Source organism: Coturnix japonica, chromosome 9, assembly GCF_001577835.2.
Source record: "Coturnix japonica isolate 7356 chromosome 9, Coturnix japonica 2.1, whole genome shotgun sequence".
NCBI lineage: Eukaryota > Metazoa > Chordata > Aves > Galliformes > Phasianidae > Coturnix > Coturnix japonica.
The window spans coordinates 3,144,652-3,160,643 of record NC_029524.1 but is presented as its reverse complement, the minus strand read 5'-3'; the positions used below and the strand labels follow the sequence as shown (position 1 = coordinate 3,160,643).

Here is a 15,992-nt window from a genome sequence, read left to right as displayed (position 1 = left end):
CTGGGGAAGCGATGGCTGGATGGTTTGGGTACTGTGGGCATGGGAGCAGGAGGTGTAGGGCAGGGGGGTATGGGGAGAGCAGGGAGCACCCGAAGCTCTGATGATGGCACTGGGCCCAAAGAAAGGACCTGCAGATGAGGAGTTCAGAGTGGGAGGGAGGAAGGAGAAGAAATAAATGGAGAGAAAAAAATGCGTGGGGGGGGGGAGGAGAGGGAAAGAAAACGGGGTTGGAAGGGAGAAGTGCTCATCCACGGGGAGGAGCAGGAAAATAAATGAAAACGGGAGTAGATGGAGGCTGCAGTGAGGAGCGCTGGGCTGCTGCGCCAGTGCCCTCTCCTGGGCAGAGGGAGCCGAGCAGAGCCGGGCTGGGTGATAAGCATGAAACCCTACACTGATCCGGTACAAGGCAAGAGAGGGGATGGGGGCTTACGGCGAAGAATAAGAAGCTAAAGGGAGACTCTAGGCGGGAGCGGAGGGAGGGGGGGAGAAAGTCTTAGGGAGATGAAAGAAGGTCGGCGTTAGAGGGAAATAAATAAGAAGATAAAATAAAACACGAACAATACAAAGTATTAAAGAGTCTCTAAAAAGGACGAGGAAAACAGGCTGAAGTGCAGCAGGAGATCAGCCATGTCACCCAGATGGAAATAAATAAGAAGACTCGAGACACGGAGTCAGATGGATTTTAATGGGAGGAATATCCTCCTCCTTCCATGGTCTGAGTGGGAAAGGAGCAGCCCTGAGCATGCACTGGGGCTGAGCACCCTCAGAGAAGGGACCAGAAGTGTCCCAGCACATGGGGCATCCTTGCTTCATACATGTCACAGCAATAAACCTGTCTATGGGAACTGTTGAGTCCTGGCCTGAACCACTGATTGAGCACCTGGGGAAAGGACCTGGTCAGCCCTGGGAGCACAGGTGAAGGCAATGCTGGGAGGGTGGAAGGGGTGGAATCTGGCTGCACCTCTCTTAGACCCCATTTAAAGGCTGACTGTCACTGGGGAAGGATTTCTGGTTGGAGATCCCTCCTTTGTGGAGTTCCTATTGTAAGCCTAGATCTTCAGAGATGATGGGTGAGCACTTCTGTTTGTAGCACCTTTCCTTCGCACGAGTCTCTTTGTCATTACACCTTCTGTATCACCATTATATCACATTGATCTTTTTGATTGTTACAATTTGTTATTAACTCTTCCTTACGTCCCCCTGGGGACCCTACAACTGTATTCTGTGAGCTTTTAGTAGCAGGAGGTAACGTGGGTCACTGGGCATAGCAAGTGCTTGGCTGAAATGTGATCTTGTAGACAGCAGAAGCCCATGGCCCTGAATCCACTTTGATTTGACATCTTCATCCTCAGCACTGAAATGATGTTCCCCACGCTGCTTCAGAGATCCCATTCTGGCTAATGCATACCAGTTGCCTGCACTGGGAGCTTTTTGGCTGGATACCAGGTTGGATATTAGGGAGAAATTCTTCTCTGAAAGAATGTCGAGGTATTGGAACAGGCAGCCCAGGGAAGTGGTGTGGAGTCTTGGTCCCTGGAGGTGTTCAAGAAAAGGATGACTATCACACTGAGTGCCATAGTTTAATGGACATAGTGGGGATGGGTTGTTGGTTGGACTTGTTGACCTTAGCGGTCTTTCCAACCTTAATGATTCCATGATTCTTTAGGGGATGCTGCTGGTCATACAGAAATAAGGAGGTCAGGTGAATCTTTTGGACCAAAGGGGGTTGGTTGCTTTGTTTCCAGTTGGATTTTGTTGCTTGAGCACAAAGATCAAAGTTGAAGGCAGCTGGGCTGGATTAGCCAGTCCTGGATGGGGGGGTCAGAGTGGGAAGAGCTTTTAGCAGTGATTTACACTCTTTATGATTCCTCTCTACTTCATCTACCTGCCTTCCAATGGCTGCATTCCCAGGCACAGCACCCCAGCCTCTCTCTCTCCATAGGGCTGGGGGCTTTCCCTGTTGGCTGCCCTTCTGCTTGGTGCTGATCAGTGAGGCAGGTTGAGATCTGGTCCTCTCACTCCAGTGGCACGGAGCTATTTCAGAGCAGCCAGGACCTGCCCGTGCTGCACCCCATGGGAGTGGGGGTGTTTTATAAAGGTGTTCTGTGGCATTCCTCTCTTCCCTCCCCCCTTTTCCTCAGGCACAGCTCCAAATCTATTTCAGATTCCAAAAGGTGGAATATTGCTCGTGCTTTGGTTGTTGTTATTATTCTTGTATATATACATTTTTTTTAATGGAAAATTTCCACAAGAGGACTATTCCTGTTTTGCAAGGGAAACAGAAAATGCATTTGCATCCTTGAAATTTGCTGCATTAGAATAAGAAGCCCTTCCAAGGGAATAGGGCTTGAAATACAAATGTTGTGTGACAGCAAATGGGGGGGTGGGGGGGAATAGGAAAGGATGAAAATAGAACAGGATGCCAGTATAGTATCAATCCAGGGCTATATAAGTTAACCCCTAATATAGGAGGAAGGACAGATACATGAAAAGCCACTCTGACTGCAGACATCATAAACCTTCATGCTGGAGCCACCAGGTTGACTTGGCTGGAGGAACCCACCCAGGAATCCTTTCGTTTCAAACTGGCTCTGCTCATCCTCTTCAGTCAATGCAGAGGGAGTAAAATAATGGGGGTCAAGGTGCTGAGTTCCCTGGAATTCTGTTCTCCCTGTGCTCTATGGTGTTCCCATCCTACTTTGGTTCTGATCCTGAGGTCCTGCCCAGGAATAAATGCATGTGACCCAGACAGTCCAATGCAGACCTGGCAGGCAATGACTGAAGGCATCGAGTGAGTCAGAAGGAAAGGCTTTGGGCTGTGATTCCTGTCAGTAAGCGATCAAATGCTCAACCAAGAGACTGACTAAATGGAAAAGAATCCTGAGCTGTAAGCTGGTGGAAAAACTCAGTTCACGCACGTGTTGGGACAGTGTGGGGATCAGCTTGGCATAGCCAGGCTGCCTTCCCTCAGGGTTCATCAGCACCCTTAGCCATGTGCTGGGATGCCTCCAACAACAGGAGCTGGTGAGAAGAACCAGCTATGGAGAGACTCCTCACTTAGGGGCCCCATCCTCATGCACAGTGGTTGTCCTCCATGCTGAGGGCCCCTTCTGGTGGCACTCAGCTGTGACCTGGGGACTCCAATGGATGGAGAAATGAGCGATGCTAACAGGAAGAGAGCAGAATGAGCTCCAGATGGAGGATGCGATGTGTCCTTATGTTGTTACTTGTACCACTGCAGCCTCAAGGGAGGCACTAAGCTCATGTGGTACAAAGCTACCCTTATTCTGCTAATGCTGTACAACAACAGCTGCTTTAGTCTTAAAACCTGATGCTTTCAGTGTGGAGCAAGTGACCTCCACAGGTCCCTTCCAGCCTAAAACCATTCTGTGGTTTTGTGATGTACCAGTGCAGGAACCCATGTTAAAACCAGCACTGAGCAGGGCTGCTGTGGAAGAGGAGGAAGTAGGTTGGGTAAAACAGCAGAATGGCTTCTCTGACCCACAGTTTTAGGGCTGGGAGATGGTTTGATATCCAGAAATCATCAGATCTCAACAGAATCGGAGCATCAGAGGGAAATTGAGAAGTTTCTCTTGGACAAAGGCCCTGGGCTGGGTTTAAATGTATGAGGCAGCCTGATTTCCTTCATTCCTGGGGAAGGTGATGGCTGGGGGGTTATCAGCATGCCCTATGTAGGAGGGAGCATGAAAAGTCAGTGCTGTGCACAATGCACTCATTCTCTTTCCTCACCCTACAAATTTGTTGCTGTTGATTAAATCCTTTTTCAGAATGGAGCGTTACAAGGCTCCTACATGCTTTCCCAGGCAAAGACCTCTCTGCTCCTTCTGCATTTTCATTCTCATATTGGCTTCTGCCCACTGAATAACAACAGTAATTGGATGTGTTTGAATAGCGCTGCTCATTGTTTGGCTGGTAATCAGACAAGTCTCCCATCCCCTGCAACCTGACCATGGTGGAGGAAGTCCAGACTCAGCACCTCCTTCTCCTCCTCTCTTCCCACCCATGTCCCCTTAAATCTCTATTTGTATACAGTGCTAATTGTGTTCTAACAATAACAAGTTTTCACTCCCTCCATGACCAGTAGGATCCTAGACGTCCACCAGGACAAGCACAAGATGTTTATTTGTTAGGGCAGCCTTGCAGGGGCTCAGATGGGTAACAGTGAGGCTGGTTCTCTGTGCTGCATAACTTCTTAGTAACCAGGATTGAAGCTGTTGGTGCCTGGAGGGATATATATAATCATATATCTACCCAAGAGGAGAATGTATTGCTTTGGTGCTATGGTTCATGGAGATGCATGAGGACCTCCATCCCTTTTCTTTGCTCATATGTACATTGGTACAGCTGCACAGGGAGGTGGTGTGGTCACCATCCCTGGAGGTGTTCAGAGCTGTGGAGATGTAGCACTGAGGGATGTGGGCAGTGGGTGCAGTGGGCTGGGGTTGGAATTGGGGACCTCAGGGGTCTCTTCCAATCTTAAGGCTTCTATGTTTGTGAGAGGAGTGGGGGATTCTGCCTGGCAGGGTAGGCTTGTGCTGGGCATCCCCATGGGTCCTCCCTCTTCACTCCCATTGCTCGCTAAAAAGGATTAAGAAGATAAAAGTCCCATCACCAAGTGAGGCTCAGAAGCAGTAGCAAACACCCTGAATCACCAGTCAGGTTGAGGTACCAGACCTGTAACAAACACTTGCTGACAGCCCATTGGCCACATGTGTTCACATGAGCCGTGCCACGTCTCTTTATTATGACTAATAGACACTCTTGCAGAAATCAGAATCTATTTCCAAGTGATTCATGAGCGTGTAGGAAAAGGAAGGAGGGGTGAACAACAAACTGAATGCACCTGGTAATTTATTTGCTATGAATAATTTGAGCAGCCCCAAGTGACGGAGATATCTCAGTTATTTATCCTGGGGGTGAAATTTGCAGGTGCTGCAGACTGGGTGCGCTCCAGAGCAGGCCCTCCCTTAAACATTTGCCTCCCCCACCTCAGTATAAACCTCTATGACTGCATCTGGAACAAGATATAAGGCATGTTTCATCCAAGTCTTTTGTTAATTGCAGTTTCTGGAATCTCCTGCTGGCAAAATTATTCCCCACAAAATCCCTATCTGGAGGGTTAGGAAAGGGTTAGCAGCGTGCCTTCCTGTTTGGGATGGGTGGCTGGAAATAAAGCTTGCTTTCATCTCCCAGCCTTGTAAAGAGCCAGCAGCTACTGGAGAGATGGGCTCCTTGCAAGTCAAGCAGGGAGCATCACTCCAATGTGGGCACTGGTGGATGTGCCAGGTCCTGCCCTATGGGATGGAACCTGGAGGGAGGCTTTGGCTGCTCCTCTTACCTGGGTTGCCCTCAGGGGTGGTGAGAGAACAATATCTGGGTTCTGGTGGGACTGCATCAGTTGCTGCAAGAACTGCTCCAAAAATAATGCATCCTATTTTCTTATGTTGGCCCACAGCATCATAGGCAGGTGTTGGTGGTACAGCAGTAGAGGCTGCATCTTCCCACCCTGTATGTTAATCACTATCAAAAATGCATACCTAATGGTGATGGCTGTGTGGGAAAACAGTGTTTTGTAGGTGAGAATTTGCTCTTTCAAGTAGTGTTATTGTGTCATTTATGGCTGTTGTCTTTGGCATGGAAATATATAGGAGGCATTACTTATGGAGCAACCTACATCAATGCAGGTGCTGACTCCTCCATATCTCACGTTCTGTGTCACCATATTGTAACTGTAGGGTTTTGTCTGCTGGCACCACAAGACTTTGATGCATTTCATTATTTCTAGTGTTAAAATTCAGGGAGAATTTTCCATCAAATATCTATGCATTTGTTTCCAGAAACAAATGATTAGCATTAGTATTCATTAGTATTCGTGTTAACAATTGATAAAGGACCCGCTACTGTAGTATCTGAGCGTAACACACAAAATTCAATTAAAAATATAATAATTTCCTCCAGCCATCATCATCTCATCTGTACCATCCCCCCCCAAATAAAAACTACTTCCTGAAACTTCCCGAAGTTGGCTTTGCTGCAGGGGGATGTGTTTGCCAAGGAGGCTGAGGCTGGAGTTGGGATGCTATGGTGTATGAGTAGGGCTGGGCTGGGCAGGGTGGTAGAGGGCACACAGGAAACAAGCCAGGAACAGTTTCTGCGACACCAGGTTCTGTTTCTAGTCACCATGTCTGTCTTGCAGCAGTTTTTCTGTCTGAATAAGGCTATGTCTTCCATCTAGGTTGAATGGATCTCCAGTTGTCTCAAGGCATTATGGATATTCTCTACCCAAGCTCTTTGCTGATCTGTTTGATGTGTTTTGGAGTCTCCAGAAGTGATGTTTCCCTGACTGGGCGGGAGGTTCATATGATGCCCAATGAGGATGCTTGTGGTATGGCTGAGGACTACAGCCCTGCTGATCCTAACGAGGAACAACTTCTGTAGCTCAGGAGTGAATGCTGGAGAGCTCCATTGTTACTCATGGGGACCCATCATCAGTGTCCCCACCAAAACATGGCACCTGAGACACTGTGTTGTGTGGGATCTGAGCATCATTCTGACTGTTTAGATTTTGATTCACCACTTCAGTCCAAACCTGTGTTTGTCACGTGGTGTCTTCAGCCAAAGCTCTACTGAGGGTCTTGGGTTTGAGGTGGGTGAACATCTACTGATCAGCTCTTACTGCCATGGAGCAACTCTGACTGCTGTGGTCATCTTCAGCAATCTGGGATCTAAACAACACATAAAACCTCCCTGCCTGTTCTGGAGGTTATTTTGGACCACACAATTGATTCTTCAGGGCTTTATCAGACAGTGCTTGGCTACCAGTGTTCTTAGAGCTCTATCTTTATACTGGGAGTGTGTCACTGGCAAAAAATGGCCTTTGGTGCTTACAGCGTCTCAACCCACATCTGTAGCTTCAGCTGGAGATGCTGAGAATGGTTGTGTGAATAGGGAAGAGAGGTATGGAGTCTTTGTAGCAAGAGAAATTGTCTGATGTTTGGATCTTTGATGGGTCTTAAGTGCTATGTGCTCACAGCTTTGTATTTGGGTGAATATGTTCAACTGAAGTGCCCAGTGGGTGCATGTGGGAACAGCAAGGGGGGAATTACCTGGTTCTTGTTTGATGCCTTGAAAAGGGCAGATGTTCCACTTGGTAATGTGGTTAAGTGGGAATGATGGTGATGGGCTGATGACTGGACTATGTGATATTAATGGTCTTTTCCAACGCTAATGAGTCTGACCTGGTGGGGAAGCAGCCAGCCCATGGCAGGGGCTGGAACTGGGTGGGCTGTAAGATCCCTTCCAACCCAAACCATTCTGTGATTCTATGATGCTTTAACTGCTTGAGAATAGCAATGGGAAAATAACACTTCTGAGCATTTGTTTGCTCAAAATAAGTATAGTATCATATCAGTTGCTCCAGTAAAAGATACCCCTTTCCCTTACCAGCCTGCTCTGCGCTTTTGAGCTCACGTCTTTTATCCCTAACTCTGTGCTGCTGACAAGGACTGAGGCTTCCCAGCCACACAGTATCTGGGATGTCAGCTCTGTGCTGAGCACTGGCTTTACATGAGAGGCCACAGTGAATGTCCTTTCCATTCTGTAGAGAATCTCAACTCTCCTACTTGCTGCCTGTGGTGCAAAGGAAACACACAAAGGTCTTCCCATCCTCTTCTGCAGGGTCTGTGATCAGGGACCTTTGAGGTTTATCCCAGGTGTGGTCTGACCCTGCCTGGACAGCTTTGGTGCTCTCTGCCCTGGTGCTACACACTACAATGGTAACCCAAGCGGTGTCCACTGACTGGCCAGTGCTGTTCAGAGCATCGGGACCATATTAGTCCCTGCTGTCTGCAATTCAGGGCACAAAGCCATGCTGTAAGGCAGTCCCATTGGGATATTCCCCCTCTCCACCAATTGCAGCCAATTGGAAGAGGCAGAATGAAGATGAAGTTTGAATGCGGCTGCAAACTCTTCAGCTTCAGTGTATATTATTGGGGCTGAGAGGAGTCTGTATGTTTTGTAGTGATTATCCTCCTGGAGAGGGCGGTTTCTTCCCATCTCATATTGGCTGGTGTGAGAATGCAGACTGGGGCTTATAGGGTCTGATGCTTCCATCCCTCTGCCTAAAGCATGAGGTGGTGGCCTGCTCCCTTACACCTGCCCATGCAGAGGGCTGCATCCGTGTAACTTTGAGTGCCTCTATTTCTATGAGTGGTGTTGCTAAGGGCTGGGAGGTGCTGAGCAAGAAATACCACAGATATGCACAGAGAATATCCTATGGGTGCAGGCTGAGCTCTGCATAGCATCTCTGAGTGCATCAGTGCTTGGGTGGGTGAGTGTGCATGTAGATGTTTTATACACTAATATTAATAAAGAAATACATATAATGTGATGGCACGTGATTAAATGGATCTGTTTCAATATGTGGCTCGTGAACGAGGAAACGTGCTTATGCATTTACATGTAAAGAGAAAAGAATCAAATAGAGATGAAAACTGCCTCTATATTCAGCCTGGGCACCGAGCTCTACCCCATACATATGCACTGAGTGCTGCTGCCAGAGGGAATGGCACTGGGGCTGCGAAACGGGCAGCGCCTGCAGCCGGGTGGAGATTTAGGCTCTCCAAAACGTGCTCCCTTTGGTTTCAAATCCCCTCTTTTCCCCAGTGCCCGAAGCACAAACACGAAGCAAAACGTTCTTTAATGATCCATTATCCTCCAGCAATTAAACTTTGGATCGGGGCACTTTCAAGTTCTAACTGTTGTGCCACTTCGGGCCATTCCAGCACTGCCCAACCGGGATTCCTGCGAAGAGGAGGAGGAGGATGAAGGCAGAAGCACCGCTCTGTTAATGCTGCTGTCACATCTCAGGCTCCGCGATCCCATCGCGTTTAAAGTTACTCCGAATGAACTCCCACTGAGAATCCGATTTTAACGTTTCCGTATCAGCGCCTTCTTATCTTCCTGCGTTACGATGATGTCATTCGTAATTGCAAGATTCGTTTTGATGTCTGAACAATGTGGCGTCGTCCTGGAAATCGCTGCTGCTCGCTGCGAAGTTCCCAAAAAGCCCCGAATCTCCTTGGGGGGATGCAACAGGAGCTCTGCTGCCAGGAGAGGCGGCTTGTTATGAATGGGAGTGTTTAAGGACTGGGGCATCAGCACCTCGCAAGAAATCTTGCCTTTCCTTTCCTTTCTCTCTCTCTATCTCTTTTTAAACTTCTATAGGATGGAGTTGAACACAACCCAGCCCGAAACGCCCCGAGCTCCCCATCGCGGTCCGAGGTAGCACCCAATGGAAGCGGAGCTGCCTGGCTTGTATCGTTAATATTGCGAAGCGTCACGAACTGCTTGGAAAGACTTTCTGGGAGCGGGCAGAGCCATCGTTCCCCCTCCGAACGAGTTGGCTGCTAGAGCCGGATTTTGGCAAACGGCTCCAGGTTTCCCTGCTTCAATTTGCACACGGGATGACTAATGATGTGTATATTCCTAGGACACCCCCCTCCCCCCCATCCTCGAAGTATCCGAGAATAAGAAATGAAAACAAAGGTAGTTTTGTATTTTAAACGGAGGAGGGGAAAACACGATCCACGAGGGCTGCTCCCACGGGTGGGTGGGTGTGGGTGTGGGGGGAAGGGGGGGGGAAAGCAGTTCCCATTCGCATCGCCCGCACGTACCATCCCTGCTCCCTCCCCGTCGGGGCCACGCGTGGCACGGAGCTGCCCGAAGGGGTGACGCTGTGGGCACTGCTAAGGGGATGTGGGGGAAATCCAGGGGGAAGGGGCCTCCTGCAACCGCTTTTAGTTTTGTCACGGGTTCTCGAGCGAGGCTGCCGGGATGTTGAGGGAGAGACTCGTGGGACCTCACCTTGAGAAGGGGTTGGAGGAGTTTCCCCATGGGTTTCCCCCGTGCCGAGGGTTAAGACAGGGGGAGCCCGACCCGCAGCCCCCGCTTTGAGGGAATGGGGCTGAGAAATTCCCAACACATTCCTAAACACAACGAAAAAAGCCGCTGGGATGGTGACGGTGGCGGCAGTCGCAATGACTCCGGCCGCACCAGGCTCGTCCAGGTGAGCGGACTCTAAAGCGTACCCCCATCTTCCTTCTCCTCCTCCTCCTCCTCTTCCTCCTCCTCCCTGGCCCCGCACGCACACGGGGAAATGAAAGTCATTTATTTAGAGCGGAAAGAGGAAAAAAAAAAAAAAAGAAAAAGCAGGAAATAACCGAGGGTGGTTGATGATATTGTTATAATTATCGTTGTTGTTATTCTTATTACTACTCCGGGGGTAGCGAACAACCTCCAATGGCAGCGCGTGGCCGCCCGGCCGGAGCAGAACTTGCCTCCGGGGGACTGCGGGGGGAGCGCGGAGGTTGCGGGGCTGCGGTCCCCACCTCCGGCCCGGCCCGAGCCCCCCGCCCGGCTCGCATCTCGTTTCTGCCCCCGTCAGCCATAGAGCGGCCTGAACGCTCCGCGCCGGGGCAAGGGGCGGCCCGACGGGGGCTGTTCGGAGCAGGTTTGTTAACCAAGCAGGTGCTCAAAACCAATAAGCCACGAACAAACGCGGCCCCCGTCGGGATTCGGAACAATTGTTTCCATTTAATAAATATTTTCCCCACGGGCGTTTGGAGGGAGGCAGGCAATTATTCAAAGCGAGTCGGGACGCGGGCCGGCTCCCGGGGTTAAGCGGGGCTGCGGAACGGGGGAATTGGCGGCGGGGAGCGGCCTCGGCCCGGCGGAGCGCTGTGCTCTCAGCCCCGACGGCGGCGGAGGGGTGTCGGGACCCCTGCACCCCCTGTCCCCATATACCGGGGGTCCCGATGCTTCCCCCCCCCCAGCTCTCCCCTCGCTGTTAGCGCGGCAACTCACAAAGCCTTCCCTTTAATCTGCGCGCTGATGGAGAGGGGGTGGGGGGGTCCTCATTTCCCCTCCTTTCTTCCTCCTCCGCCCTCCCCTGTCCCCTCCCCTCCTCTTCCTCTCGCCCTTCCTCTCTCCCTCTCTTTTTAAGCTGGTCCCCCTCCGCGCTGATTGGGCGCCCAGCCGCGCTGTGAACGCCCTGCCACTATGTCAGCCCGCTCGCCGCAGCCCCTCGCCTTTGAACTGCCCCGCGCTGCTCCGCGTCCCCACCGCCGGCCCGCAGCTGTGCCCGGCGGCTCGCCGCCCGCCTAGCCGCCCGCCGGGCCCCGCGGGCCGCCCCGCGCCTCCCCGCGGGCCGCTCCGCTCCGCACCGCTCCGCGCCTCCCCGCGCCCCGCCCCGGCGCGGCTCCCGGCGGGGACGGCGTCGGTGGAGGACTGTGATGATCAGCTGAGCCCTCGCCTGGAGCTCCTCCGGCTGCCCCGGCCGCCTCTTCTTCCTCTTCCTCCTCCTCTTCGTCGTCGCGGTGCCCGCAGAGCGCCCCGCACCGCCGCGTCCCGTCGCCCGCCCGCCCGTCCGCCCGCAGCATGTCCAAACCCAGCGACCACATCAAGCGCCCCATGAACGCCTTCATGGTGTGGTCCCGCGGCCAGCGGCGCAAGATGGCCCAGGAGAACCCCAAAATGCACAACTCGGAAATCAGCAAGCGGCTGGGAGCGGAGTGGAAGCTGCTCTCCGAGGCGGAGAAGCGGCCCTACATCGACGAGGCCAAGCGGCTGCGGGCGCAGCACATGAAGGAACACCCCGACTACAAGTACCGGCCCCGGCGCAAGCCCAAGAACCTGCTCAAAAAGGACAGGTATGTCTTCCCTTTGCCTTACCTGGGGGAAACCGATCCCTTAAAGGCCGCCGGGCTTCCCGTGGGGGCCACTGACTCGCTGCTGAGCTCCCCGGAGAAGGCCAGGGCTTTCCTGCCCCCCACCTCAGCACCTTACTCCTTACTTGACCCCAGCCAGTTCAGCTCCAGCGCCATTCAGAAGATGACCGAGGTTCCTCACACCTTGGCCACCGGCACCCTGCCCTACGCCTCCACCTTGGGATACCAGAACGGGGCGTTCGGCAGCCTGAGCTGCCCCAGCCAACACACCCACACCCACCCCTCACCGACCAACCCTGGCTACGTGGTGCCGTGTAACTGTACCGCATGGTCGGCCTCCAGTTTGCAGCCTCCGGTTGCCTACATATTATTCCCGGGCATGACCAAGACTGGCATAGACCCCTATTCTTCAGCACACGCGACTGCTATGTAACACCCGCCCACAACCCCACGGGCGGCCCCCACCCAGGGGAGCCGGCCGGATTGGGATTCCTCCGTGTGCATGTACATAACCCCGCCGGAGCCTCCCGAAGCCAGGACTCTGCAGCCCGGACAGCCGCGGATGCGCCCCGGGGGACGAGGAGATGCTGAGAGCTGTCACCGGGCCCCGAGGTGGGGGGTGGGTGGGAGGGGGAGAACCTGCAGCAGCGGGGGGCGGATAGGATCCAGGCACCGGGCCGAGTTGTAAATGTGTTTTAAAACAAAACAGAAAAACAAACAAACAAACAAAACCAATAAGAAATGAAAAAGAAAGAAACAAATAACTCCGAAAATCCGGGAGAAAAAAAAAAAAAAAAGAAAAAAAAAGGAAAGCAAAGAAGAGCGAAGCTCGAACTGCCCCTCTGGGACAAAGGGGGGGGGAGGGGGGGGAAGGAGAGAGGCGGTGATTTTAATTTATTCCCTGAACGTCTCTGAGTTCTCCATGGTCTCACGGCACTTGGATGTGACTTTGGGATGTCTCGGTCCTGTTCTGTTGTTGGGGCTTTTTTAAGGGGTGGGGTGGGGGGGATTTTTTTCCTTTTGCACATTGAAAGACGAGAGCGGCTGTGTTATATATATAAATCTCTATATATTTTGCCACCACGCTTTAGTCGGGAAAGAAAGCAAATTGCTTTTTCGTGTCTCTTCAAAGTTCAAAACGGAAAGAAAAAGCAAAACGGAGGGAGAGAAGCATTTCTATTTCTAACATATGATAGTGTTTGCTTCATTTCTAACAGCTAGTCCTTCAATTTGTGTGATCCAGTGAGATTAGATCTAAGTTTACTTTAGGCAGAGCGTCAGGTCTGAAGTCAGGCGGTAGAATTGTACAAAACAAATGAACGATGCTGATACTAATACTACTAATAACGGAAAACCGAATAATCGTAATAAAAATGATGGTCATTTCAATACGTTTTCGCGATGTCTTGGGAAGGAAAAACAAAACCGTGCGTATCCGGTAGGGTTTTATCTCGTTGAACCTTTACGTTGGTTAAACAAAGCCGTTCGGAATGAAGGCAATTTGGCGTTGAGAGCGGTGTGAGCGCGGTGCCCGTCCCGCAGCCCCGAGCCCCGACGGCGCGCACCGGGCGGCCCCGCACCGCGTCCCGCACCTCTGCGGGCTCCTCTTGGAGCCCCTCGTGGAGAGCAGGAGGCTGCGGGAGGACGATACATACAAACAACGAGGGGGGGAGAGCCGGGGAAAGGAAGGTGGTGGTGGTGGGGGGGAGGCATCCCCTTCCCCTCCCGTCGGGGAAAAGTGAGCTTTGCGAAGTTACCTCCGCGGAGCTGAAGTTGTTACCGGTGCGACGATTCTCTCTGTCTTTCTTTTAATTCTTTTTAATTGAATTTTTTTTTTGGAAGTCGGGGAGAGGGGGGGGAATTAGCATCGTGCCGGGGGACAATTAGCGGTGTCCGGGTGCTATTCACGGGGCCCTTTGTGCAACGAGGGTCTTTGCGCGGAGGGACGGAGGCGAGGAGGAGCTCGGGGTCCGTCTGCTGGAGCTGAATAGCGGAGCGCGGCGTGTTTGGATGTGCTTTGCTCATTAAGTGCTCTTTGGAGACCGATGTTAGAATTAAACGGCATAACACAATTAACATACATGGGGCTTGAATGGGAGGGTAAGCAGGGGAAGAATAGATAGATAAATAAATGAGAGATCAGGCGAAGGTAAACAAAAGGGGAGAGGAGAAAAGGGCTGAAAGGAGAGGTTAGAATGGCTGCTCCAGCCTTGTTTAGCATGACAAAACGGCTCTTACAAATGAGGACAATTAAAAGAGCTGGCTTCGGGAGGGCCTGGGAGCAGCGGGCCGATCCGCTGGGACACGCGGGCTGAATGCGGCCGGCGTGGGGCAGGGAACGCGGCGCCGGGAGCGCCGGGCGCTGATGTAACCCCAGCTGACAGGAGCTGTCAGTCTCGGTGATAACACCGATAGCTCAGTGTCCTTTAACATCTACCCAGATTAGTTTGACAATGGTCGGAGGTAGCGCGGGGGGGAAGCGGCTGCCCGCGCCCGCCGGGCCCCGAGGGAGCAGCCGGGGGAGGCACCGCGCCCGCCCCAGCGGAGAACTCCGCTGCCGGCCGGGTGGGAGCCCCCCAGCCCTGATAGGGATGGGCCAGGCCGGGCCGAGGGTGCGCGTCGGGGCCGGGGACGGGCACATCGGGACCGGGGCAAAACCTGGGCGATGTGGGCTGGAAACTTTAGCGAGGAGCTTCTTTCCTTCTTTTCTCTTTTTTTTTGTCCTTCTTCCCTTCTTTTCTCTTTTATTTATTTTTCTTTTCTTTCTTTCTTTCTCTCCCTTCTTCCTTCTTTCCTTCCTTCCTTCCTTCTTTCCTTCCTTCTCTCTCACTCTCTTTCTTTCTCTCTCTCTCTCACACTCTTTTTCTCTTTTCCCTTCTTCTTTCCTTCCTTCTCTCCTTCTTTCCTTTTTCTTCCTGTCACTCTTTATCTCTCTCTTTTCTTTCTTCCTCTCCTTTTCTCTCCTTCTTTCTCTCATTTTCACTCCTCTCTGCTTTTCTTCCTCTTCCAGTTCCCCTTCTGTTCCCACCCCCTCCCCTTTCTCGCCCCTTTCTCACTCACCCTTCCTCACCCTCTCGCCTCCCTCCTGCCCTTCCCGACCACCCCTCCGCAGCCGCTCAGCGCTGCGCTTCCATTCCCCCAGCGCTGTTATTGGAGCTGTTCCTCCAGCTCTTTCGCCCATCTGCAGGTGTGGAGCTATTTAACCCGTGGAGGTAAATAAATTAAATAATGATCTTGACACAGCAATGAACCGATTGCTGACTTTGATGTCGAAGGGAAACCTAAGAAAAAAAGAAAAAAGGAGAAGAAAAAAAAAAAAAGCTATTCCCTCGAGGGGGAATCACAGCTTCTCGTTAAACCTGTTTCCCCACAACTGTCTCTTTCTTTCAATAAAATCATTACACAGAGGCCGCGAGGTTATGTGTACCACGCCTTGGGTGCTCGGCCGGGCGCTGTCCCGGGCCGGGCTGAGCATCGCAGCCTCTTCCAGTGCCGAGCAGCGCCGCGCAGCGCCCAACCCCGGGGTCCCGGAGCGGCCCTGCCCGGCCCCGAGTGGCTCCGCACAGCTCCCTGTCCCGCACAGCTCCCTTTGCTCCTCTCCCTCTGCTCCTCCTCTTCTTTTTTTCTTTTCTTTTCTTTTCTTTTCTTTTCTTTTCTTTTCTTTTCTTTTCTTTTCTTTTCTTTTCTTTTCTTTTCTTTTCTTTTTCCATTTTTCCCCTTTTTTCTTTTTCTCCTATCCCTTTTTTCTTTTTCCCTCCCCTCCCCCCTTTTTTCCCCCAACTCTTCCTCACACCCGCTTCCCGTCCATCCATTTTCCTCCTTTGTTTTTCTCCCCACCCCCTCCCCCCTCCCTCCGCCTTCCCTTCGCTTTCTTTTCTTTTCTCTTTCTCACTTCTCTTTCTTCTCTTTCTCTTCATACTTCATCTTCTCTTCTCTTCTCTTCATTCTTCTCTTCTTGCTGTTCTTCTCATTCTTCTTCTCTGCTTTCCTCTTCTCTTCTCTCTCTTCTACTTCTCTTCTCCTATCTCATTCTCTCTACTTACCTCTTTCTCTTCTCTCTCGTTCTCTTCTCTTCAATTCTTTTTCTTTCCTTTCTTTTTCTCCACTCTTCCTCTCGCTCCTCTCCTCCTGCTCTCTCCTCTCTCTCCTGCTACTCTCCTCTCCTCTCCTCTCCTCTCCTCCTCTCCTCTCCTCCCGTCCATCTCCCTCCTCTCCCTCTCACTCTCCTCCTCCTTCCTCTCTCTC

At 51.9% G+C, this 15,992-nt stretch overlaps 1 protein-coding gene and 1 long non-coding RNA gene across 3 annotated transcripts; both read left to right on the top strand.

Moving 5' to 3' along the window:
• The first annotated feature begins 1,007 nt into the window (after positions 1 to 1,007).
• On the top strand, positions 1,008 to 7,198 carry LOC107317893. Its single transcript, XR_001557079.1, has 2 exons — positions 1,008 to 1,070; positions 6,257 to 7,198. It is a non-coding gene; the product is annotated as an uncharacterized LOC107317893 (long non-coding RNA).
• A 4,047-nt stretch (positions 7,199 to 11,245) lies between these two features.
• Positions 11,246 to 13,136, top strand: SOX14 (SRY-box transcription factor 14). Of its 2 annotated transcripts, XM_015871050.2 has the most exons (2): positions 11,246 to 11,729; positions 11,883 to 13,136. In XM_015871050.2, the coding sequence occupies exons 1-2, from the start codon at positions 11,458 to 11,460 to the stop codon at positions 12,178 to 12,180; spliced, it is 570 nt and encodes a 189-aa protein (XP_015726536.1). In that variant the 5' UTR covers positions 11,246 to 11,457; the 3' UTR covers positions 12,181 to 13,136. The 2 variants fall into 2 exon arrangements, with proteins under 2 accessions (XP_015726536.1, XP_015726535.1); XM_015871049.2 differs by having other exon boundaries at positions 11,248 to 13,136.
• Positions 13,137 to 15,992: the final 2,856 nt, after the last annotated feature.